General features: G+C 37.2%; 1 protein-coding gene across 1 annotated transcript; it reads right to left on the bottom strand.

The window, feature by feature from the left end:
- Positions 1-47: 47 nt before the first annotated feature.
- Positions 48-25,514, bottom strand: herc3 (HECT and RLD domain containing E3 ubiquitin protein ligase 3). Its single transcript, XM_082164206.1, has 25 exons — positions 25,366-25,514; positions 23,580-23,898; positions 20,994-21,153; positions 19,024-19,100; positions 18,702-18,923; positions 17,445-17,536; positions 17,072-17,202; positions 15,689-15,843; positions 15,431-15,504; positions 14,862-14,986; positions 13,997-14,056; positions 12,592-12,703; positions 11,779-11,968; positions 11,505-11,668; positions 11,196-11,309; positions 10,745-10,768; positions 10,570-10,659; positions 9,602-9,772; positions 9,334-9,477; positions 7,840-8,006; positions 5,418-5,481; positions 4,884-4,966; positions 3,704-3,887; positions 2,209-2,311; positions 48-1,951 (listed from the first exon to the last, which is right to left on the bottom strand). Exons 2-25 carry the CDS (start codon positions 23,803-23,805, stop codon positions 1,743-1,745), a joined length of 3,141 nt encoding a protein of 1,046 aa, XP_082020332.1. The 5' UTR covers positions 23,806-23,898; positions 25,366-25,514; the 3' UTR covers positions 48-1,742.
- Positions 25,515-25,967: the final 453 nt, after the last annotated feature.

Here is a 25,967-nt window from a genome sequence, read left to right as displayed (position 1 = left end):
TGGGTGTTTATTTTCAGTGTCATTAAATACAAGAGAAACGCTTGATAATCAGAGGTGAAATAATTTTATTGTTCTGGAAAAAAATAGATAAAACAATATATTCCATTTGAAAGCTATAAAAGTAAATATACTTTACTAAAATAACAATGCATCAGTAGCCACTAAGAAGCCCTTGTTTGCATACATTGACAGAAAGGAATACCACGTTGGATAGAAACACTTCTTTCTATGACCTTCCATCATGTTCAAACAAACACATCTCATGCAGCTAGATGCAAAACATCACAGGCCACAGCAGACACATCACCGTGTTCCCCATCTCAGAAACCCCCCCGAGGAACCATAGGTAAATCACTCTGATCCATTTTTAATAGCAACCCGACGACATCAGAAAGAAAATGTGAGTAGAAAACCAAATTTTACAGCATATGACCTTCCTGTGAATCAACAAGAGGGATTAAATTGAAAGCGGCAATGGACTCACCGGAAGAACACAGCTGTTAGAATATTCACATTTGCTGGATTTAAACAATTAAAATCCCATAACTAGTACACGTCATACATCACCCAGTAGTTATTGCTGGATCACATCCTCAATTAAACCCCATATCATTCTAAGAGAAATCTGTTCCCATCCCTCCCCCAATGTTAATTAAAATATTTCTGAAAAGCAGCTGGGCATGGCATGCTCATGCATGCCTATTATTAATAAGAGACATTTTTATGCTAATGACTTGCTACTGTACATAAAAGGAAAACCGTTGGAATGGATTCAGTAGGTGCGTAAATGCTTAACGTCCGATTTGAGCGTGGGCTGAAAGGGTGAAGGAACAAAGGGGGTTAATCAAGTTAAAACCTTTTAATGTATTGGGCCTGTAACTGTCGGGACTGGTATGTTAAAGGTGAAACGCGAAAAATTAGAATAACGTGCAAAAGTTCATTTATTTCAGTAATTCAACTTAAAAGGTGAAACTAATATATAGAAAATGACATGCAAAGTGAGATATTTCAAGCCTTAGTTGTTATAATTTTGATAATTATGGCTTGCAGCTTATGAATATTTTCAAAATTTCTGAGATTTTGAATTTGGGGTTGCTGTAAGCCATAATCATCAAAATTATAACAAATAAAGGCTTGAAATATATCACTTTGCATGTAATGAGTCTATATAATATATTAATTTCACCTTTTAAGTTGAATTTCTGAAATAAATGAACTTTTGCACGATATTCAAATTTTTCGAGTTTCACCTGTATCTCTTTCATCTTGAACCCGGACGAGCCCCCAAGTTACAGGGTTGTGGTGGCTCTTTCTGAATTGTTCTATAGTGTGCTGTTGGTGGGCATTTCATATGAATTTGATCCAAATTGGTTTACTTCAAGTGAAAATGGCAAAATAACATGGTCTGGACACGGGCAACCTATCGGATTCAAAAACAATTATACTTTAAAAAAAAGATATATAAAGAAAGTCAAGTCTTTAATTTATTTAGCCACCTACTCAATCCCAATCTTATAATTTACTTTTGTCATTTAAAAAATATACATTTTAGAAGAAAAACAAAATTTGTGCACATCTGGAGAAGCAAACCAAATAAGCAAGTCTGTAAAAATAGGACAATAACAGATTTACTCGTATGAGATTCCGGATGTGCTCTTCTGTGGTTAAATAAATGCGAGAGCAGCGTTCGTTTCCATTTCTCCACAGGTTTAAAGTGCAGTGTCAGCATACAGAAAGCCACCTCAGACCAGACTGAAGCCCTCGTACTGCTCCACGGCTTGTGTGAGCCGGCGCCGCAGGGTCTCTTTGGTCTGGTAGCAGGGCATGTCCAGCATGTTATAGCAGGTGTGAGCCACAGGAAGGTAGTGCTCTTCCGTAGCAGTGGACTGGAGGATAATGCGTAGACTGGCCATGCCGTGGATGGGGATGCGGTCGCTGCCGGTCAAGAACACTGTTGGAGGACAAAAAAAAGGCGCAGTCACTTCAGCACAAAGAAGATCCATTGTGCATGAGTGAAGGGACGCATGAAGCACCGCCCACGCAGGAGTTACTTTCAAACAGAGAAATGTTCAGCAAAACTTCAATCTCTCCTCTGCAGTTTATGGAGGAGGTGGTGCACAATATATAGTTCTGGTGTACATTTCAGGCGGTTTAATACTATATATATATTCAATAGCACAAACCATTACGCAGTTGTCTCTCACTTACATAAGAACTGCTTTTTTTTCTCCAAGGGAAACTCATGAAACACCTCCCAAAACATCTGAACTGTCGGGTGAGATGCGGAGAACTCGCCCTTGTAGGAGGCATTCTGGGAGAAAAAAACAAAACACAAGTTTAAAGGGGGTGGTTGATTATGATTTCACTTTTCTAACTTTAGTTAGTGTGTAATGTTGCTGTTTGAGCATAAACAACATCTGCAAAGTTACAAAACATATGAAACCGGCTTTGGCTTCACCCCCTCTTGTTATAATCAGCGCGTTCTTCAATCCGCAGCGGCAAGCAGAGAGCATGTCAGAATCTTCAGAATAGCCTGTGTGTTTGTGTGTGTGTGTGTGTGTGTGTTCATCGCAGCCTCATTGGTCTGTCACTGACCAATCAAATCAAAGTAGGCGGACTTTACGTTCACAGAATTTTGGCAGCGTGACGCTTCAGACGCTTCAGTTTACGGTCAAGTGCGAGGTAAGATGTAAGTAACAGCAAAAAAAAAAAGCCCAAATGTAAATTCACAGATGATTTACAGAGAAAATTCCCGTGTTTTCGTTTCCGTCGGGATCCGTGTAAAGCAGAATGCATGAACTGCAAAGCTGTACATGTGTCAGTGTCAAGGTGCTAGCGACCTAGAAGCCCACATAAAGAAAGTATAGGCTAAGAGAACATCAGGAAGATTGAAATTGTTTTTTTACTGAAATAGTGTTGTCGATTTTTTTTTTTTTTTTTGTAGTAGATTTTTAACCTATAGGCCATGAAAAGAAATAGTGTCATGTAAAAGGTGTTAAATGCTAAACTTTATTTTTTATAGTATTTTTACGGGCCAAACATTGAATGGAAAGGATGTATTACTTTATGTATTAAAGTACAATAACATAGTTGCAAGATTGTGAATGCATTTGTCAAGTATTTTTGATGCATTCTCCCCCAAACCACGCCCCATCCCTTAACCACGCCTCCCCAAAAATCACACCCCGCCCATCAACCACGCCCCCGTCCTGTTTTCTGAAAACTAAAATATGGTCACCCTAACATAAATTCAACAACTAACCATTCAGAAATGCCCTGTTGCTTCTACATGTTGTCACTTCTTCTTGAGTCTCTCCATCTGACTCCGGTTTGAACATAAAGGCTAAAGTTTTTAAAATTTTCAGTGCATGTCTGTGTGAAGTAAAATGACACAAGCTGTTGAAGCTCCGCCCTCTGTGCCGGGAGCAGCAGCTCATTTGCATTTAAAGGGACACACACAAAAACGGTGCGTTTTTCCGGCTGCTTTCCCTCAAAAAGTGCCAACTTTAACATGCTATATAAAAATATCTGTGGGGTATTTTGAGCTAAAACTTCACAAACACTCCGGGGACATCAAAGACTTATTTTACTTATCTTGTGAAAAGGGCATTATACCACCCCTTTTATATGAACATTAATAGGGCTCTGACGCTCAACATTAATATGAGTGTTGTATGTGTGTCTTAAAGTTGTTGTGTCCCACCTTCTCCATCTCCTCCCAGTTGTAGTTGTTGTTGCCCACCACCATGGCCATGAGCTCAGAGGGCTGGAAGAGAGAGAGGATCTCCCCACCACAGACCTTCAGGAAACCGCTGGAGAAAGCCGAATACAGCTCCTGTACGGCATCACTGAATACATACTGCAGATACGCCTGAACAAACTCCTTCCTGAGAGGAAAAAAACAAATCTTATAAACACAATTTTATTAATATAATTTTTTTTCATTAACGTTGAATCTTGCATTGTTAATGCATTGCATTAACTTTTCAAGAAAATTATGCAATTTTTTAAAATTCTTATTATTACTGTATTGTAGAAAAACCCTCACTCGTTCAAAAATTCAAAAATAATTAATATTATTTAAAGGTGGTTGGAGCATTTGTTTTGTTTTTAAATGATGATATTACAGTCATTTTTTACTAAAGATGATGCTTGTTATTTTATGATGATGCTTATATTAATAAAAAATCTGCACTAACTAATGAGAATCTAATCATAGGAAATAATTTAAAAAAATTAAAAATAAAGCATATCTGCCGAATGTAATCCAATGCACATATTTACATGCACTCACGTCCCAGACCGAGTGAATTTAGATTGATAATTGGAGCTGGGTTAAAGGCCTGTAATATCTTCAGGAGGTCATATAGCAGCGTCAGGTTTGCTGAAGATTGTGATCTGAGCTTGTGTGTGTGTGTGTGTGTGTGTGTGTGTGTGGGAACGGGCTTTGATCTGAGCTCAAGATGACTGGCCCTCCGCCTAATCTCACCGTCAGACAGCAGGACGCATGCACATATGCACACAAAACACATGCATGATCCAAACCAACCCTTTTTCAATTCTTACAACCTCTACTTAATGTTTTACCTGACATACACACTTGATCGCGGCAACAATTCTTCATGCATCACAAATGTGTGTGCATTTACATGTTTTTTTGTTTGTTTGGTTTGGATTGGATTTGTGTTGATGCAGTCCCATCTGTTCCTGCAGCTTCTGAAACTGTGCAATTTTGTCCCCGCTGACAACACACCTACACTCACACACACACACACTCTCCCTCTCTCTCTGACAGACACTGAAAGATGGAGCACAGGCAGGAACAACATGACCTCTTTCAGACCTTCATTTAAAGAGACACACCACACACTCTATATTCGCACCTGTTCGTCTTGTCCACAGCGACGTTCTTCCCGCCCTGTATCAGCTCCTTGACCTCTGTGATCCCATAATACTCTCTTGTAATCTGTGGACACAGTTGTTACATTTATATATTCATTTACTGAAAAGTCTAAAGTCAATTTCAGACCTAATATTGTCAAAAGCTTGAAACATACTGAGATTGTTTCATCTCTACTACCGCCCATCCCTAACTCTAAATCATGAATCACAAAAACATCTGTCGAATATCGTTCTAACATCCGACAGGAAACGTTGATGGAACATATGGCAAATGAGCAAACTCTCTTCATCTTCCACATGAAAAACACACATTAGAATACGCGTCTTGGCAACATATGTGTGATATCAAGGATAGGTTCAGTTGAATTCGTTGATTTACCAAAACAGTGAATTGTAAATTGCTCTATAATATGAATCAGGTATCATCAGTCACATTCATCTAATCAGACAAATGCTCTCGACTTGATGTGGCCTTATTTGAGGGGTCACGTTTAGTTTGGTGACCAGTTACTTACAGCAAAGTTCAAACAGAAGGTCTCCTCCACATCTCCCTCATAGTCCAGCAGCTGCTGAAGACTCCTGCAGAAAATATGACAAATGCGTAAGCCAAACTTTCATATTATCAATGTCTCCTTTTATTTCTAGAGTCATCGACGGGCCTTCGATTGTTTTTCTCTCCTGTAATCGCAGCTAAGAGCTCACCAGCTGCAGGGTGTAAGAGCAAAGCCCTGGCTTACCTGAGCAGGGACAGGGGACGCACATCATCTCCTACTTTTAACAAGTGACACTCTTCTGCCTATGACATTATAAACCACTTATAAATCATGATGTTAGCTTTTTTCATAAGCAGCCAGTCCAACTCAGAAAACAGATTCAACTGAGGTCTCAAAACAAGGACTAGCACATGTTTATAGCTAGCTACATGAATACATCCACTTTACGTTTAATGTTAGTAACATTTAAAGGTTTAAACTTAAAATTGAAACTTTATTGCCCTCTTGAGTACTGAGGTTTGTTTCCACCAGTCTGTTATGATTGGTCTACTCTGCTCTGATTGGTCAGATGGCCCAGTCTGTTGTGATTAGTCTACTCTGCTCTGATTGGTCAGATGGCCCAGTCTGTTGTGATTAGTCTACTCTGCTCTGATTGGTCAGATGGCCCAGTCTGTTGTGATTGGTCTACTCTGCTCTTATTGGTCTGATGACCCAGTCTGTTGTGATTGGTCTACTCTGCTCTGATTGGTCAAATGACCCCGTCTGTTGTGATTGGTCTACTCTGCTCTGATTGGTCAGATGGCCCAGTCTGTTGTGATTGGTCTACTCAGCTCTGATTGGTCAAATGACCCAGTCTGTTGTGATTAGTCTACTCTGCTCTGATTGGTCTGATGACCCAGTCTGTTGTGATTGGTCTACTCTGCTCTGATTGGTCAGATGACCCGGTCTGTTGTGATTGGTCTAATCTGCTCTACAGCACGTGTTACAGCCTGGAATTACTGACGACTCGTTTCAGGCAGTTCAGAATCGGTTATTTCTTTTGTTGAGACAATAGCTCCATTTATCCTACACTTTGATCTTTAAAACTTTGCAGACCTTTTACATTCACAAACAGCTATATTACACACTATACAAAAGGTAATATACGAAAAAGCATAATAGGGGCACTTTAATGCAGCTATCAGTTAACAATACATTAAATAAAACCTAAATTCAAAACTATAACAACACTGGCCTCTATTTGCATACTTGCTATTTTGAATCAAATAACTTGAGTATTCTCTTCAATTTCATGTTGCTGTAAATCTAGTTCCTTAGCTGCTGATCAGATTAAAACAGTCCACGGATAAATCCAACAATTTGGCAGGAGTGTCAAACACATCTAACTGAAAGAAAGCCAATTAATCCTAGATCCTTTTAAATGCATTAGCACACAACAAAATCATCTGCGATGGAGTTGTAATTGCCAGGTCAAGGTCTGCTGATGGCTGTTTTTCATAAGGTGATATGACTCATGAAATGTGGGGAAGACGCAAACCACAAACACGATTACAGGCTTGAACCGGCCATCAACTCTGAGCCGGCTGGTCTCTCCTTCTGCAACCATTTAGTGGTCTGATGGTGACTCACGAACTTGAGCTGTTCAAAAAGCTTTTTGGGTGGCTTTTAATTAATGTTACATAAAAAACAACCTGTTTATGTAACCAAGTGGCAAAGGACACAGAGCGTAGGGCAGAAAGAAAGACAAAACAGTTCCTCTTCACTGGTCTGTGCAGTCCGTTTAGGACTTCGATTTCTCAGTAAACCCTCGGGGGGTCACAGGAACTCCATTGATTTGGTCTAACGAGGGCAGTGATACAGTGTTCTGTGGGAGGCCGAGCTGATTTGATCAGCGAGTGAGGACTTTTAGTGGAAAAACAACATGTTGCTTACAAGAGCTAAGTGGTACAAGTTTAGATACAGACAGGCTTAATTTGAACCTCTGGAACACCTATTTTAAAGAATCCCCTACCTCATATAGAGAGCTACAGGATTTTCATTTTTGAACAAACAATCCCTAAAAGTCCCCTCTGAAATAAAAATGGACGATTCTTATTTTTGATGGAATTTTTTGGAGTTTTATTATATTGACTATCAAAGATTTATCTGTGCACGTAAGTTTTCTTTTTTTTTAATTCATGTGTTGACATCTCTAGTCTGATGACTTGTTTACTGGCTGGCGCGAGGGAGGGACAACCTGTCACTCACATGAGATCATCAAATAGCAGTCCACCACCATCCAATCAATTCCCGATTAATAAAATCAAGTACTGGCCTACATTATTTCTTGTTCAAGAAGCCGTGTAACTTGGATATATGTCACAATAGGGAAGAAAAGAATATCACATCTTCTATTTCATGCCGACTTTAAAGACAAAGACAAAAAAAGCATCATGTTTTATACCTTCCCTCTGTAGGCGAAAGCTCTTTCAGGTCATCCAGAGTGGGCGAAACATCCAGAAGCTTCTTGTAGAGCACCAGGGGAAAGTGCAGATCCACCACAGTAGAGTTATAGATGGCCAAACCGCAAATGATCCCAATCAAGTGGAACCAATTGTGCTCCACAAAACACTGCAATGCAAACGCACACACGAGTTATACATAAAAAACTTCTGCATACCAATGCCACCAAGACTCCTTTATCTAAAAGCCATCTTTCCTTTACAACCCTTTAATTATCCAAGAGTGTTTGTCCACAAAATAAGATCTCGCCAGCAGTGAAAGTCAATTAAACTCATTAAACTCTGTACAATCACGTGTACTCCTCATCTTAGTCTTGTTTTGTACACAGCTGAAGTGCCCTTGAAGTCATCATGCCATAGAGAAATCCAGCAGGATTATCATGTTTGCATGAAAACAGCTGAGCTGTCCCAGATTTTTCAAAATCACCAGGCCGATAAGATTATCTGTTGATGTTCTCAATCACGCAGCACTTTGAGAAGCAACTACTGTATAGAGAGCATTAGTGCAAAAGTGTTTTTGCATTATTTTTTTCCCATATGTTTTTTTTTTTTAAGTCTTTGTCAAATCTTTATAAGCCATGAACCAAACCAACCAGCTACGAGGTGAATCACAACATTACAAACTCTAATGTGAAGCAAAAAAGTATTTGAAAACTATAAAAAAAACAAAAGGTACTTTATGTCTTAAAGGAATAGTTCACCCAAAAATTTCTTTCTTCTGCTGAACACAAAAGAAGATATTTTAAAGAATGTCAGTAACCGGACATTTGATGGACCCCATTGACTTCCATTGTAGGAAAAAAAATACTATGGAAGTCAATGGGGTCCATCAACTGTCTGGTTACTGACATTCTTCAAAATATCTTCTTTTGTGTTCAGCAGAAGAAAGAAACTCATACAGGTTTGGAACAACTTGAGGGTGAGTAAATGATGACAGCATTTTCATTTTTAAGTGAACTATTCCTTAAAGTGAGGGAAAGAACTACAATCCAATGAAGCATTGCGAATGACAATCAAAAACAATGAAGAAATATAAAACTATTAATTTAAAGGTGCTGTATGTACATTTTTCCACAAATTCAGCAGTTAAACAATTATTTTATTTTAAAAATAATTACAAATAAATCTGACAGATGACTTCAGTAAAATCTAAACAAAACCATCGATTAACAACCTCTGAACTCACAGTAGGTCTGTCTTTAAAAATCAATTTCTAGTTCTTACTAGTTTCTAGTTTTCTTCGTTTTTACTTCCCAATCCTGAATTTTGCATGTTGCAAGATTTTTGGAGAACCCTGCATATGCAATTAAATTCTGTTTTGAATTCACATTATGTCTGGGGCATTTTATCACAATAACTCCCAAAAAAAGATGCAACCCTTTTCATTATCTTAGTTTAATGTTGAAATCTGTGGTAATAACTAAGGCTGAACTCACTTTATCGGAGAACCACAGCAGGTTGGACTCTGAATACTGGGTGAACATGCCGTAGATCGGATCCATCAGCTCTTTCAGCAGGAGCAGGAAGAACTCCTTGGTGACTCCTCCAGCATCTACAGCTTCCTCTCCATCAAAGATGACCTGCAATTATTAATATGTTAGTCAAACTTATATCTAAGTAGGCGGTTCTAGGCCAAAATATGCTACAATGTGGACTAGAAAAAATAAACTCTGTGCATTGTGCAATGGGATGACAAAGACAAACCTTGAGCGGCTTCTTCAAGTCTACGTCATTGTAGACTGTGAGCTCCCGGAGAGCGTCACTCACTAAGTGGTTCCTGCGTACGTGGAGCACCAGGAAAGGGTTCCTTGCCAGCAAAGGTTCCATAGTCAACAGCATGAAGACGTTGTGCAAGTTAGCGCCGCTTACGGCCATCTGTACAGTAATGAAGCAGGCAAAACAAGTCAAAGAGACTGAATAATAAGAGTCAGATTCATAAACCCTGTGTATTTTTATGAGATGGTAATAGTAAAATTCATGCAGAGCACATCCTCTGTATCTGCTCTGAAACCAATTAATGGCAAATCATGTTTTTGCCAGGCTGTAACTGTAACATGAACTAATGTAATATGTCAGCTTTAACTTCTTAGTTTCATAGGAAACATTTTGTTTGTCAAACATAAACAAATTTGGAGATAAAATGTATAATGCTTATAAATATCTGAAAAAAATGGTAGGAATAAAATACTATTTGTAAAAGCTAACTATATTTCAAAAGTTTGCTGTCAGTAAGATTTCTTTTTAAAAGAAATTATTACTTTTATTTAGCAAGGACGAATTAAATTGATCAAAACTGACAGTAAAGATATTTATAATGTTACAAAAGATTTTGATATAATTTTTTTTAAACTTTTTATTCATCAAAGAATCAACCATTTTCAACATTGATAATAATTAAAATGTTTCTTGAGAACCAAATCAAAGCAAGTAATGGCTGCTGAAAATTCGTTTTTGCATCACAGGATAAACTAGCAAAATACAAAACAGTTATTTTAAATTGAACTCTCACAATATAATTTTACTGTATTTTTGATCAAATAAATGCAGTCTTCTTTCAAAGCATTGAAAAATCTTACCGACCCCAAGCTTTTGAACGGTAGTGCAAGTCAAAAACTTGAGCAGTGCAACAACAATCCTAAAAGTTGAGTGTTGAGTTGTGTTATTTCTTTTACCTGCATTTGCAGCTCAGCATCTGTTTGCAGCACGGTTGTCTTGGCTTGCGCGTTCAATATGAACGGATAGGCACATAACGTGACAGAACCCTGGGAAAAAAGACTCAGATGATCAAGCTGAGACCATCACAACTGTCTAAAAACAAACTGATATTGAGTTATTAAATCAACAAACCTGCACTGGAGGGTATCGCATTTTCTACAATAAGACAAAACAAGAACATATGTTAAATTCTGAGGTACTTTTATTTTTCAGCTTGCAATGATCAAGATTTGAGGCGTCTATGTGAAACTATAACATTGTGTACAAAGTGGGGTCCAGTTCATGTTCACATTAACTTTAGCTACGCTTCCATCCACCTATTTATATGCAAATTTTGGGTTATCGCATAAAAAAACACTGGATGGAAATGCCAAGACGCAATAAATTCTAAAAATGTGACTAAAAAACGTAAGCGCTCAATTAAGGTGGATAATCTTTTTGTTCAATAAGTAGACGTGCATAAACTATGGTGGGAACACAATTTGCAACTTTGGATGGAAACATAAATTTACATGCAAATATATAAATGTATAAATTCATAAATGTTAATCTGCAATAGGCTTATGTGCAGCAATATACGCACAATATCAGCTTTGCGCAGAAACCATTTGAGGTAGTCTTCCTGGATGTCCACCAGGGTGGTGATATCAGGGATGTAGAAGTTGTTGTATTCCACATGATGGGCTTTCAGATTGACCTGCAGCAAAATACTTGGATCCATCACTAACAGTAGTTTATCATTCAACAACGCAAGCTAAATTACGCAAGCATGTCTGAAAAAACATGAAAAACAGCAATTCAGCTGGGGAATATTCAATCAAATAGCTTATTAATAAGTACTTTATCATTTACTCATTAAAAGTGAGATCTGTTGTGTGGATTTTAGTCGTACCTTGTGTAGTTTCTCCAGCAGTCGAAGGGCGGCACTGGTGTAGCTCTCCATGAACACAGGCACCAGTAGCGCCTTCCCGCCAGTCAACAGAAACACAACGATGCTTTTGTACATCTCCACTAGTCTGGAGAACACCTCGCAATCCATCAGAGACCACCAGTTATCTGAGAAACAGCACACAGATTCATTTCAAAAGCCTTTTTGATTTTGGACTTTGATCAACTTTGTAACGAAGCAACAGTTTAGGCAGTGAAACATGTTGGCGACGTCATACCGAGCACTTTGCTAGGGTTGGCGTCCAATCTGAGGATGGCCATGGCTAGAGGGATGGTGAGAGAGATGTAGTTTTTGGAGTCCTGGAGAGCGGGACACTCGGACAGGATCAGGTAGATCCGCATGGCTTCCACATCAGGAGGAGAGCAGGGCAGCTGGGGGATCAGGAGACTCTCAAAGCTCTTTGTGGCCTTGAAGAACACATTTGAGAGAGGTTTATAGTTAAAATACATATATATTGATCAAAAGTGACAGTAAAGATGTTTACAAAAGATTTCTATTTCAAATAAATTATGTTCTCTTGAACATTAAAGAATCATGAAAAAAAGGGTTTGCACCAAAATATTAAGCAGCACAACTGTTTTCAACATTGATCAAAATAATTCATGTTTCTTGAGCATCAAATCAGCATATTAGAATGATTTCTGAAGGATCATGTGGAACTGAAGATAGTAATGATGCTGAAAATTCAGCTTTGAAACAGAAATAAATTACATTTTACATAATAAAATAATAATAAATATTTCATAATTCTGTTTTTACTGTATTTTTAATCAAACAAATGCAGCCTTGGTGAGTATTTAAAGAAATCCTACCAACTGCAAACTTTTGAACAGTAATGTATAATCAGAAGATTCCTCACATTCGATTGGAAAGTATACCAAATTTCACACAGTCAAAACACAAACAAGGCTTTAAATGTTTTAGAAACTTGATAATGTTCGCAGCAGAGTAATTGCCTTCCAAGTACGCAGTGTGTATTAAAGACCTAAATAAATGATGAGACAATGGTGACATATCAAAGAACACACACCTGCTCCAAAAGTCTTGCAAAGGCTGGTTTCATCAGCATTTCAAAAAGCAGCCGAACAGCATTGAAATCGATGCCCGGGACTTTGGGGTTTGTCTTGAAATGTCCATCATCACTGTGAAAACAGCGGGTGAAAATAAATTCCCAAATGTTGGTTTGCAACAAGATATGAAATCTAATACTGTACAATTTACTAATTTAAGATAATAAAAAAAAGTGTATTGTCTGAATTAGTTACTATATTAGTTCAAACTATTTGAAAACATATAACATTTTGTATATCCAAGCAAGGGTGGGTCAACAGATGAGCGAATAGATGGATCTGAGGTGAGGAGATTTAAGGCCTTTCCTCTCCATTGCTCTTTATCTGCATCTGTCGCTCTAGTGGGATGAAAGCAGGATCACATGCTGGGTGTAAATACAGCCTGATGCTGATCCCTGCACTACACACCAGTGTATTTTAAGCATGTCAGGGTAAGATGGTTGATCTATGATAAACGACTCTTCACACACCAAGAAAGGTTTTTAATATCAGTCTCGGTTGAATGAGATGGCAAGATGTGTTTAACCATAATACAGTTCAGTTAAATTTAATCAATCGGACTCATTTAAATTAGATTCAACCAGATCTGAATAATCTGATTCATTCGAATTCAATTCAGTTGAATTGAATCAATCGGACTCATTTAAAACCAATTAAATTCAACTGACCAATCATATTAATTTTGAGTAATCTGATTTATTTCAATATGATTCAATTCGATTTGGTCTATCTGATTCATTTAAATTCAGGTGGATATTTTTGATTTAATTAAATCAGTCTAATTCAATGAGTTTGATCCCATTCAATTTGTAGAAATAAAGCTGCCCATCAGCAGTGCAAATTTCTACAGAAACCTCAACTCTACAGCTCTTGATCTAGAGTCCATGGCACCATGTGTCGCTCCAAATGCCCGCCAACCCCGAGTTGGGACATGTGCACAGCGGAGTTTTAATCAAATATCCAAAACCGCATTATAAAATGAAGACTTGACCTCACAACCCATAATACCCCGTCTGGACGCCAGCGACACCAGTTGTTCCTTATGTAACCAGATAATCTCTTGAAATGCAGTGCAGATTATGAACATCAAGGACTGCATCCGGCAGAACGAGGTTTCTAGAGTCTCTTGTCAGAAAAAGATACCCATCGAGTCCTGTTTTCTCTGAAAGAGGGACTGCTCTTTTAAAGACAGAGCTGTAACCGGGAGCCCTGTGGGTGACTGTGAAGAATTTGCCTCCTGACATTAAGCAGAAGTCACCTATGGAAAAAGCACAAGCGCTCCACTCTCCATGGTGTCACCCCGTGCGCATATGCTTATTGACATGGCATTTACATTTAATTAGATGGAACATTTTAACTGCTCACCTTTGGTCCAAAAAGCTGGCATTCCAACATGCAGTTGAGGACATCAGGAGTATGATGTCACTGGAAGGGGAGGGAAGAGGTTTGAAATCAGCATCGAAATCATAACAGATACATTATATACAGTGTAAAAAAAAGGTGATGTTTCAATTTAATATCTTCTATCACCTCTGAAATTATTTATTTTCTGCTGACGTAATGCCTGCATGGCCGGGGGGAAAATAACTAACCAATATTATCCCAAAAAATTGGCCTAACATGTTTTATTTCCTCACCTCCAGATCAAAATGTTCAAAAAGTATGTTTGTTTGTTTTTTGAAGAAATTTACACTTTTTACTCTGCAAGGATGCATGAAATTGATCAAAAGTGACAGTAAAACATTTATAATGTTACAAAAGGTTTCTCATTTAAAATAAATGCTGTTTTTTTCCTATATATCAAAGAATCCTGAAAAATATATAATGTTTCACAGTTTCCACAAAAATATTAAGCAGCAAATTATCATATTAGAATGATTTCTGAAAGATCATGTGACACTGAAGACTGAAGTAATGATGCTGAAAATTCAGCTTTGATCACAGGAATAAATGACATTTTACAAATTGTAATAATATTTCACAATATTATGTCTTTTACTGTATTTTTGATCAAATAAATGCAGCCTTGGTGAGCAAAAGAGACATTGATCAAAAACATTAAAACAATCTTACTGACTGAATGGTATTGTGTCATACAGTATTATGAAGGTTAAATACTTTAAAATGCAGCTAATTCTGTCTTAGAAATGATAAAACATTACAAACGTAGAACATTTCTGTAAGGCCTCTATCATAACTGTAACCAACCTGGATGAAGTCACACACTCACTTGGTGATGCTTGAATCGCTGTTGTCATGCAGCTTCATCCTCCAGCTGTCCAGACTCTCAGAATTAATCAAAGCGATGCTTTTGGCGGTATTCATGATACGGAAATCCTCAGGAAAAAATGAACCCTGTTCTCAAACACATAACGCACACACTTAGAAATGTGTATTTCTAGAATATTATGACAAAATTAACTCTTTGTGTAAAGAAGGATTTCAGTGTTAATTGGGCAAATTCCTAAATTGTCCTACACAGCAACTAAAGAAATAAAATAATACAAATCATATCGGTGGCAAAGCAGGCAACATCACTCTTTCTGTTGAGCCTGAAAAACCATTACATTGATGTATCGGCGCCACCATGTGGATAAAAGTAGGTACTGACCAATCAACCTTGCAGATAAGATTGATCAAATAAACATCAAATACATCGCATAAAAGCCTACAGTATGCATTCTCAATTCATGAGAAGATATTGAGGAATACACTGATTTATTGAATATTCTAGTAAAGTAAATGCATCCAAAAAAACTGTACAATATCAGCTGTGGTGTTTCAAAGCAGCAACGTTACCTCCTTGGCCGACAACAACAGGAAACTGTGATCACCTCCACTGTGAATCTTACTGACGGTGTAGCGCTCGGCTTCTGTAGAAAAATAACATATAGAGCGGTCACAAACCAAACTGTAGATCCTGTAAAATGGCGCCTATTAATATCTGACTATCCCTGTCAATCCAGTCAATTAACATTTAGCTTATCATCACTTGTTTAGAGGATTTATTTAATCCATACAGAATGTGACAATGGCATGGTGATCATATGTACGTACTTGTGTATGTGTTTCCAAAGCACAGGGGTTGGATGTTCCTGACAGGAAGTGGGCTCTTAGCATTTCCTCTGAGACCTGTGCCCAGCTGGCCCTGAGTGTTGCAGCCGAAAGCGTAAATCAGGCCTGTGGAGGGCACGAATGCCAGGGTGTGGTGCCTGTGACACACACACACACACACACACACACACACACACACACACACACACACACACACACACACACACACACACACACACACACACACACAGAGGTATGCTGTGAAATATCCCATCTCATTCTTACCTGATGACTGACTGCATGCATAATGGTATACAAAAGTCAAGTTGAGAGTTTTTTTATGTTTAATATTACAGCCTGGTTTGGTGACTTAGGAGTGAGGAATAAAAAATAAGATGCAGAAGATAGTGAGAACGGCAGGAAAAACAACAGGACGCCAGCAAACACAGCTTGATAAACTGTATTTGCTGGCAATACACAGAAGAGCAACAAGGGTTGTATCTGACTCCACACACCCACTTAACTCAAAATTTGTAATGCTTCCATCTGGAAGAAAGGTCCCAAAATATCTTAGAAATATGTATAAACATTCCTTTATACCAGTGGCAATTAGAATATTATATCACGGGTAATCAACTCCTTGTGAGAATAATTTTATATTGATATATTGTGTATGTGTATAACTTCAGCATGGTATAAATATAACATATAACACAAATGAAATGTACATTAATTTATTTTGTAACTTTTTTTTTAAAAATTGATTACGGTTTAAAAGTTTGGAGTCTGTAAGATTTTGCAATGGTTTCTTATGCTCAAGGCTGCATTTATCAGAAATATTTTGAAATATTATTACAATTTTTTATTTTAATATATTTTAAAATGTAATTTATTTCTGTGATGCCAAGCTGATTTTTCAGCATCATTACTCCAGTCTTCAGTGTCACACAATCCTTCAGAAATCATATTCTAATATGATGATTTGATGCTCAAAACACATTTCTTATCATTATCAATATTTTTGTGAAAACTGTGATATTGTTTTTCATGATTATTTGATGAATAGAAAGTTCAAAAGAACAGCATATATTTGCAATAGAATTTTTATATAACATTATAAATGTACTTACTGTCGCTTTAGGTCAATTTAATGCATCCTTGCATAATAAAAGTATTTTCTTTAAAAAAAAAATCTTGATGGCCCCAAACTTTTGAACGACCGTGTAATTAATACACAGTAGCTGCTCAAAAATACAAAAAATTATGTGCATTACCCATACAGTGTCAGTATGTTTTTGGACATGACACAAATGAAAGCTCACACTTTTAAAGAAAAACAGCACATCAATCTGAAACAGATGGACACAGAAATGTACATATACTTACCGCCCACAAGCGATCTGAGACACCTCAGTGCCCATGAGCTCCATAACTCTGCGTGGAAGAGGCTCGTTGTTGGTGGAATCGTGGCCCAGCTGTCCTCTTGAACCGTTTCCAAATGTGAACAGACCCCCTTCCTGAATCAAACACGGCACAAACAGCAATGCTCAAGATTGAAAATGAAAAATGAAATCGAACAACTTTCAATAGAAAGCTAGTTCAACAGAAATTCTTATCAACAGTCAGTAAAAAAGATTGAAGATTAAATTAATGGATTGTTCAAATGACCGTAGCAATTCGTCTCTTTCTTCAAAATTTTACATATTTTTAAAATGATGTTTTTCAGCATACTGCAATAATTTGGCTGTATGATCAATACCTTTGTCAAGGCAGCGGTGTGTTCATCTCCACAGCTGATGTACACCACTTTCTGTGACCGCAGGAACTTGATGTGGCAGGGAACAGCCCGGTCTATGAGATATCAGACAAAAATATGAGGCAATGTTATGCCAGTCTTTTAAAGAGGACCTATTTTGTCCTTTTACAAAGTCTTGGTTTTGTTTTTAGGGTTTACTATATTTTCATGCTTGAATGTTAAAAAAACACATTATTTTTCACATATTTGACATTGTTGCAGCACCTCTCTTCCCAGTCTGTCAGTAACACTCTGTTTAGTTCCTGTTTCTATGAAGCCCTCATTCTGAAAGAGCAATGTGCTCTTTGGTACAATGGTGCTCTCAATTGGTTGGCTGGACCAGTACGTTGTAATTTGTCAACCACTTTGAGCGTGTTTTGGAAACGTCAAGCCCCTTAGCATAACCGCGAGTTTCAACACACTACTAACACAACTCAACCAGGCCTCACCCCTTTATTTTGCGTATGCATTGGGCGGGAATTATTTAAAGGCACACTATGCAGTTTCCGTTTTTCTCAAACAGTGACCCCTAGAGTCGCTGTGGAGTACTTGTATTTAATGTTACTGATGTAAATACCACTCGTGCAGAGCCGTCTCTGCACTCTTCCGACCGCGCTTTCTCCGTTTTCTTCATCGACTCTGCCATGATTCACGTCTGAAATGCATGCTAGTGTCTTCCATAGAGGCTGCTTCATATGTTGTTGATGTATGTGACGTCATGCCGTAAAGCAAGTCGTGATTCTTGCGAGATTTGTCGGAGCGCCACCTCTCAAACCTGCATTGCTGGTTTTGCCAGCGGCGTCCTGCTTTGCTATCGGGGTGATTCGCCCTACTACGAGTTTGTATACCATCAAAATTATTTTGAAGCTGTTTTATTAAGGTACAAATCTTGCATAGTGTGCCTTTAAATGAGGAATATTGTGTCGTGTTCGTTCCCGGAAGAAAACAATAGAGGGGTTTCAGGGAGTTCAGAAACAGTGCGCACTGATATAGAGAATAACTCCCTTAGGAGTGACTTTATGCTTTGTAACTTTGCAGATCTTTTTCATGCTCAAACAGCAACATTACACTCTAAAGTAAGTAAAAAAGCATAATAGGACAAACAAATCCTGGAGCAACCTAAGGTTTGGCGCCTTGCTGAAGGTTATAAAAGTTTCGTCAGTTTCAAGAATCAAGAATCGTCAGTTTCAGCATTCAAACCAACAGACGTGTGTGTTTTACCTTGCTCGTCATTGAGGCCTAGTTGTCCAGCGCCGTTCTTCCCCCATCCGAACACGGCTCCAGAGAGGGACAAGGCAAAGCTGTGGTCTCCTCCAGCGCTGATGTGAGCCAGTGGGATCCCACACAGAGACTTGAGCGGTTGAGGAGACAGAGTGCTCGGCTCTCCCTTCCCTAAACCCAGCTGCCCACTGGAGTTCTCTCCCCATACGAACAACTGACCATCTGAGAAGAGGAGGACAGCGGGAATCTTCTTTTACTGACACAGCAGGAGTACAACGGAAAATAAAATGACTGAATCAACAATGAATTCATCTGCTCTTACCTTTTGAAAGTGCTATACAGTGTTGGTTGCCACACATTACTTGTGAGATTCGATGCTCGCACAACTTTTTAATCAACCTGAATAAATAATAATAAAAAGGAATACAGAAAAAGTACAGACACTTATTTAAGAAGTCAACTTCTGGACTACATCTATCAAATTCACCAGGTTAATGCAACTCCATTTGAACTATAATGAAGTAATAACAATTCAACATATCATGTAATTGATGACTAGGTTCACGTGGAATGTCATTTTTTCTTTTTCAGTTTCTGCACCAATTTATTTTGTGCAGGAAATCAGGGGGGAAATCTGTGAAATGCTATGGAATGGATTTAACACTTTGATTATTAATTATCAAATTGCAACTCAATTCAATTAAAATCAAGGATTTTTTAAAACTTCTAAATATACCGGTAATCATTCCCAATGATATTATATAATTTTTGCATAATAATCAAAAAGATGTATTTTGAGAGAGTTACACATCTGTGCAAAATCCACTGCAGAAGGTATTATATAAATAAATATTAATATTCTAGAGGTACTTTGGGCATTACCAATTATTATTTTAATTTTTTTCATACTTTCTACACAGATTGTGCCGGGAAATAGTAGTATTCTCTGTAATGGATTTACATTTTTTAATGCATTAATTATTTAAATCAATAGAATATTAAATCATAAAATAAATGGGGTTTTTTTTCCATCAAAACAAAAACAATCACTCTCAATTATTTTGATTAATTATAATATAATTTTATATATATATATATATATTTCCCAAATATAATAATAATGTTATATTATATGTGTTTTAAGAGATGCACATCTGTGCAAATAAGATAGTTGGTGCAACAACACTTTCTCATCCACTTTTGTTGTCATAAATTTAAAAAAAAGGCATATTATTAGGACAGGATTTATGGAAAAGGGTCAAAGGGCCAAGCAGGTTGATCAGTGAATGTTATGCAGCAAAGGGCTACATATGGTTAAATTGTCCTGAGAGTCCAGCACTATTATTGGCAGCTGAAAGCATTATCAAAGCATCCAAATATTTAATAAAGGCCAGGAATCTCACAGTCAAATCCCAGTGGTCTTCATCACATCACAAGATGTGAAACCAAATTAATAACCCTCAATTATTAACTCGCTCTGGTTGTATTGTGCTTGTGAAGTTATTCAAATAACTGAGATGACAAGTGATGAATGTCAGGAAATGCTGTTTCATCTGTTGTGGTTTATTCAGCAATACTAGAGCAAACATCCAATCCACAATAAAACAAGAAGAGCTTTCAGTAATAGCACGTTACAACTATCATTAAGTCTAAACCCCTGCGGTGAGGAAGGTCCCATGCAGAGACCCCCTCACGAGGTTAGGAGCCAATTAAATCCTCATTAGATTACCCTATCTAGAGCAGCCTTTACAATGCAAAGGAAGTCAAATATGAAAAAGCATATCTACCACAAAAAAAGGATGTAATTGTTAATGTGGTTTAAAATGCATTTACACTGGAATCAAAATAACAGGAAACAATGCATTGCATTTTTGAAACTTGAGAAATTGGTTCTCATGCAGAGTCGACAAAAACAAGATGTGCATTAAGGGATAGTTCACACAAAAATGTAAATTCTTTTATCATTCACTCACCCTCATGCCATCCTCGGTGTATATATGGACGACAGAGATAAAAATCTTTGTTTGTGTTTAAATGAAGAAAAAGTAATATGCATCAGGGATGGCATGAGGGTGAGTAAATGATTGAGAAGATTAAAAAAGAATTTATGTGGAGTATTCCTTTCATTTGCAAAAAAAAAAAAAAAAAACCTAACATTTCGACATAATGCATGCGCTTCACACTCACAGTGGACTTTGTATTAGGTGTTTTAATCGGACTGCTCTCATTTATAATTTTAGGAAACATTTTTATTTATTCCTGAAAACGTTGCATTAAAAAGTGATGTTTTACCTGGGCACACGGACCGCCTCTTCAGCCGTACCCAGACCGAGCTGCCCTACTTCTCCGGCCCCCCAGGCAAACACCTGCCCCTGCTCATTCACCGCCAGAGAGTGAGACTGACCACACGACACGCCGGATATCTTCTGAGCATCCAGAGCTCCGACCAGCTCTATGAGCACACACACACACATACACATTAGATGGAAATATCACACTCCGGCCTTGATGCTTGCGTATAGACATCATACATATCATGTCTACAGATTTGTTTTGTGCAGCAAAAAGTTTGTGATGGCCATATTGTTTTTGAGAGATTAAAATTGTAGATTTCCCTGTACACTACACCATTCAAAAGTGTAAAAAAAAATTCTACTTTTATTCAGCAAGGACGCATTAAATTGATCAAAATTGATCATTATTAGAATGATTTCTGAAGGATCATGTGACACTGAAGACTGGAGTAAGGATGCTGAAAATTCAGCTTTGCATCACAGAAATAAATTACATTTTAATATATATTCAAACAGAAATGTTTAATTGTAAAAAAAAAAAAAAAAAATCTATATTACTGTTTTTACTGTATTTTTGATCAAATAAATGCAGCCTTGGTGAGTAAAAAATACTTTTTTCAAAAATTTATAAAAAAAAAAACGTACTGACTCCAAACTTAAGGATACAAACTTTTGTATATTCAGAGTGAAACCAGACGAAGACGCCTACTGTTAGTGACCAATCACAATGTTGGTTTGTGTGGCATCAAAACAAAGTCACATGTAATCTTTCATCATCTCATCAAGATGAACAATACAGCACTGGCTTAAAGGAAACCAAAAAACGAAACCAAAAAAATCCCCTTTGGCATGTGAATGTGGTAAGATGAAACTGAATGCCTAGCCTACTAAACCAAAACAACATAAAAAAATAAAAAAAATAAAAAAACTTTCATTCTCCAAAACAGAATGTAGGGCAACATTTTTCATTGAAGCTGCAGTTCTGATGGAGGGAACTAAAAAGAATAATTGCTCAAAATCTGTTAAGAATTTTATGCTTTACACAGTAAATACATTTTAATATATATTCAAATAGAAATTTAAATTTGTAAAAAAATAAATTAAAAAAAACCCCTCAATATTACGTTTTTTACAGTTTTTACAACACAGCTATTTGAAAAAATAAAGTAATAAAGAACAAAACGTCACCAGAATGCATTTCTACAATCCAACCCTTTTAGAAACAAATAATATTACATATTTAGAATAAAAAGAATATTGTTTGGTTATTTTCTAGTTTCTAGTTTTTTTTTTTACTTCTTTTACACTCACTTAACAGGGCCTTGTATTGAACAAACGGTGCGATCTCATTAGCACAGACATGTGAGAGACCGTCTGCTGCTTGGAATTGTTTTCTTATTAACCGGATTAGCAACTCTGGACTGGCGAGCCCCAATGCATGCTGGATAAAACAAGATCTGCAGTCATCATTGACTGTTAATACACTGTAACACAATAATCATAAAAGTAGCATGATCAAGCAAGCAGTGTTTTACTATCCCGGCCACGTTGCCTCATTTCTGTGAATAATGTCAATTTCGATTTTAGGTGTTTGCCAAAAAAATTATGTGGTTACATGGCATTGTCACATTAAAAGACATGGGGCATAAAACTTCAGCAGGAACATGAGAAATTAATGATATTTAAATGCAAAGTGCTAGATTCATTAAAAAAGGCAAAGATGTGCAAAGACCGTAAAACCTTTATTACATCAATTATTATGGCATTGCATGAAAAGAAACCTTACATAATGCAAATATAGGCATATTGTGATAAAGAATTGGGAATCATCAACAAAATCTGAATGTTCATATCTAATTGTTGGGGCATAAGCACGTCCCGAAATATCATATTATTTTTAATAGTTTTGCAGCATAATAAATAGGTTTTAAATGTTCAAATCAAATATCTGTGGAATAACAGGTGTGGTATGAATATTCTAATCAAATCTTTGAGCATAATCATCAAATTCTGAACGTTCAAATCTAATTGTTGGGGTATCATACGCACATCTGGAGCGTCAGTGCCATGTTCCATACTGTACGTTCAAATTGAATGTATGAATTGTTGGGGCATAATAAATGCGTCCTGAAATATCATATACAATTTTTTAAAACACACTGTATATGTTTTCCAAACATTCGACTTTTTAAAAGTTTGAAAGGAATTCTGGAGCATCACTGCCATGTTACATGCCATATGGTCAAAATTAATTCATGTGCTTCCGAACATTAGAATTACATTTTGAAGCATTATAAATTGTTTATAAATGTCTGAATTTTTTTTTCTTAATTTCTGTGAAACACTAGGCATGGTATGAATATTCAAATCTAATTTTTGAGCATCATCAACAAATTCCGAACGCCCAAATCGAATTGTTTGGGCATCATAGGCATGTTATATAATATAAATCTTTTTGCAGAGACACGAGCATTCTGAACATTCGACAATACTGCCGCGTTCTGAAAGTTTGATTCAAATTCTGGAGCATCACTTTCATGGTCCACGCTGTAATGTATGTTCAAATTCCGTTTATGTCAGTTACCTGGCCTGCATCCTCGCTTGTCATGGCCCAGCTGACCGCTGCTGTTGGAGCCACAGGTGTATACGCTCCCATCATGCAACAGGAAGAGCGAGTGTTGGCTGCCGCATGCCACTTCTTTAAGACCCCTCCCGTCAAACATGCAACAGCTCCTCGGCTCAAAGAAAGAAGCCTCTGACGCACCGATGCCCAGCTGACCCGAGACACTGCTTCCCCAGCACAGCATCATGATTCACACATAAAGAGAGACACAGATGGAAGGATCCGGAATAAGAGCTCCTAGGCTGTACCGCCTTGTCGTCTCCGCCTGTAAACGACGGATCTGGAACAGAAGAAAAAGTCTGGCTTTAGAGACTGGGAAGCAAATAGGTGTGAACTCAGTGGAAGGGAAGGGAAGAGGTCACACCCTATTCCTGTAAATGACAGCTAGTGTGGAATGCCAGATACTTGAGCCTAGAATGCAGATCATAAACCACCTGGTGTAGATCAATAAAACCAGAGATTCATAAATCCAATTGTCCGAATGTCTACCGAATCATCACAATTGACTTTTTTCACTATGTGGAACGTACTACTATGTACTAATAAAAGTGGGCATTTATAGACATAAATAGGGGACAGTTATTATTTGACTAAACCCACCTACATGCATAAAGTACATACTGGGAAGACTGATGAATATAAAGATACTAGAGATATAATATCATCAAAGAATGTCAAAATTATTTTATTGCACTTGGCACGTTCCAAAAGTTGAAATCAAATTCTGGTGTCTGTCATGTTCCATGTGTTCCATTTTCGTTCAAATTAAAGAAAAATTCGAATTGAAGGCATTATAAATTGGCTGAACGTAATTTCTGCTGAATCATGGGCATGTTCTGAACATTCAAATTCAAATTTGAAGTAGCATCAACAAATTTCGAACGTTCAAATCTTACTGGGGCATCATCAACCTGTCTCAAAATATCATATTAAATTTGATCTTACATTAAATTTGAAGAGATATATTCGTTCTGCACGTTCTATTTTATGTGCATTACTGGCACGTTCTGAAAGTTTGAAACAAATTCTAGAACATCACTGTCATGATCCAAGCTGCACGTTTAAAATCAATTTATGGAAAAGGTACGTTCTGAACATTAGAATACATTTTTGGAGCATTATAAATGGGTTCCGAACATACGAATCTAATGTCCGGGGAATCCTAGGCGTGTTCTGAACATTCGAAACAAATTTTTGAGCATCATCAACAAATCCCGCACCTTCGAATCGAAATGTTAGGGCATCTAGGCGCGTTCCGAAATGTGTTATTAATGTTACATTGTTGGGCGTTCCGAACGTTCGACTTTTTGCGTATTACTGGTGCGATTTTTGGGCGTCAACAGTGCATTTCGAACGTTATAATCCAAAGTGCCTATAATGTCTGCTCTCTAGGTTGGTAGCTCACTGACTACTTGGTTTAGAAACACAGCTGAAATCTTCCATATGTGGGTCCAATCTGTCCAATATGAGTTCGGCCTGTAAGAACAATCCTGTCATATTTCAGTTTCATGCAAGTCAAAACAAGCTGTGGTTCATATACTGCGGACATTAATGCTTAAACATCTGACCAGACTGTCTATGCGTTAAATACAGAGTCTCAATACTAATATTCAGGATAATGTCAGAACAAACTAACAACGCAGCGGCACTGCCACTCATTAAACTCTCATTTTCTATCACGCAAATGCAATTGTCTATCTAACACAAGTCAAAAACAAACATGTCCTTAGGAAGCAGATAGTGTTACCTTGTAAAATGCATTTCGTCTCCTGTTTATTTGACCGTATATTACTGAAATGGTTTCAGTTTAATGGTTCCGACAAAAACAAGGAAGTTACGACTCAGATTACGGAGTCACTGATGATCACGTGACTCCTGTCAACCAGCTTTAATTTAGCTGGAGTCAACAGAGGGCGACACTGAGTACAGTTTTGTCATTTTGTACATGTGTTCCTGTTGTGTAATTTTTTGAATATAGTTTAACAACAAACATTTTGTAGGCTATAGAAGATTAACTTTATTTTCAGTCAATGTACACGAAATGGAAAAACAACAAATAAGATGGAAAGGAGACAATATATTCCACTTATATACATATAATATACTACAATATATTTATTATTAGATTTTTGCAGGGTATTTATTTACTATTTTGTGGAAATGCTTCTGTTAGTTTTACTTATGCTAGTTAGATTCTCTTAAACTATGTCATATTGGATGAGGACTGGATTTTTCATCTACTTTTTTCATTTTGCCCTAGTCGTGGATGTTCTTTATAAGGATTTTATATTTAAAGAATTAGTTTATTGTACTATTTTTTTTATAGAGTCCAACATTTAGCTTGGTCCT

This window comes from Leuciscus leuciscus, assembly GCF_965113295.1.
Source record: "Leuciscus leuciscus genome assembly, chromosome: 3".
Lineage (NCBI taxonomy): Eukaryota > Metazoa > Chordata > Actinopteri > Cypriniformes > Leuciscidae > Leuciscus > Leuciscus leuciscus.
The sequence above is the reverse complement of the archived record's forward strand: the minus strand, read 5'-3'. Positions and strand labels throughout refer to the sequence as shown.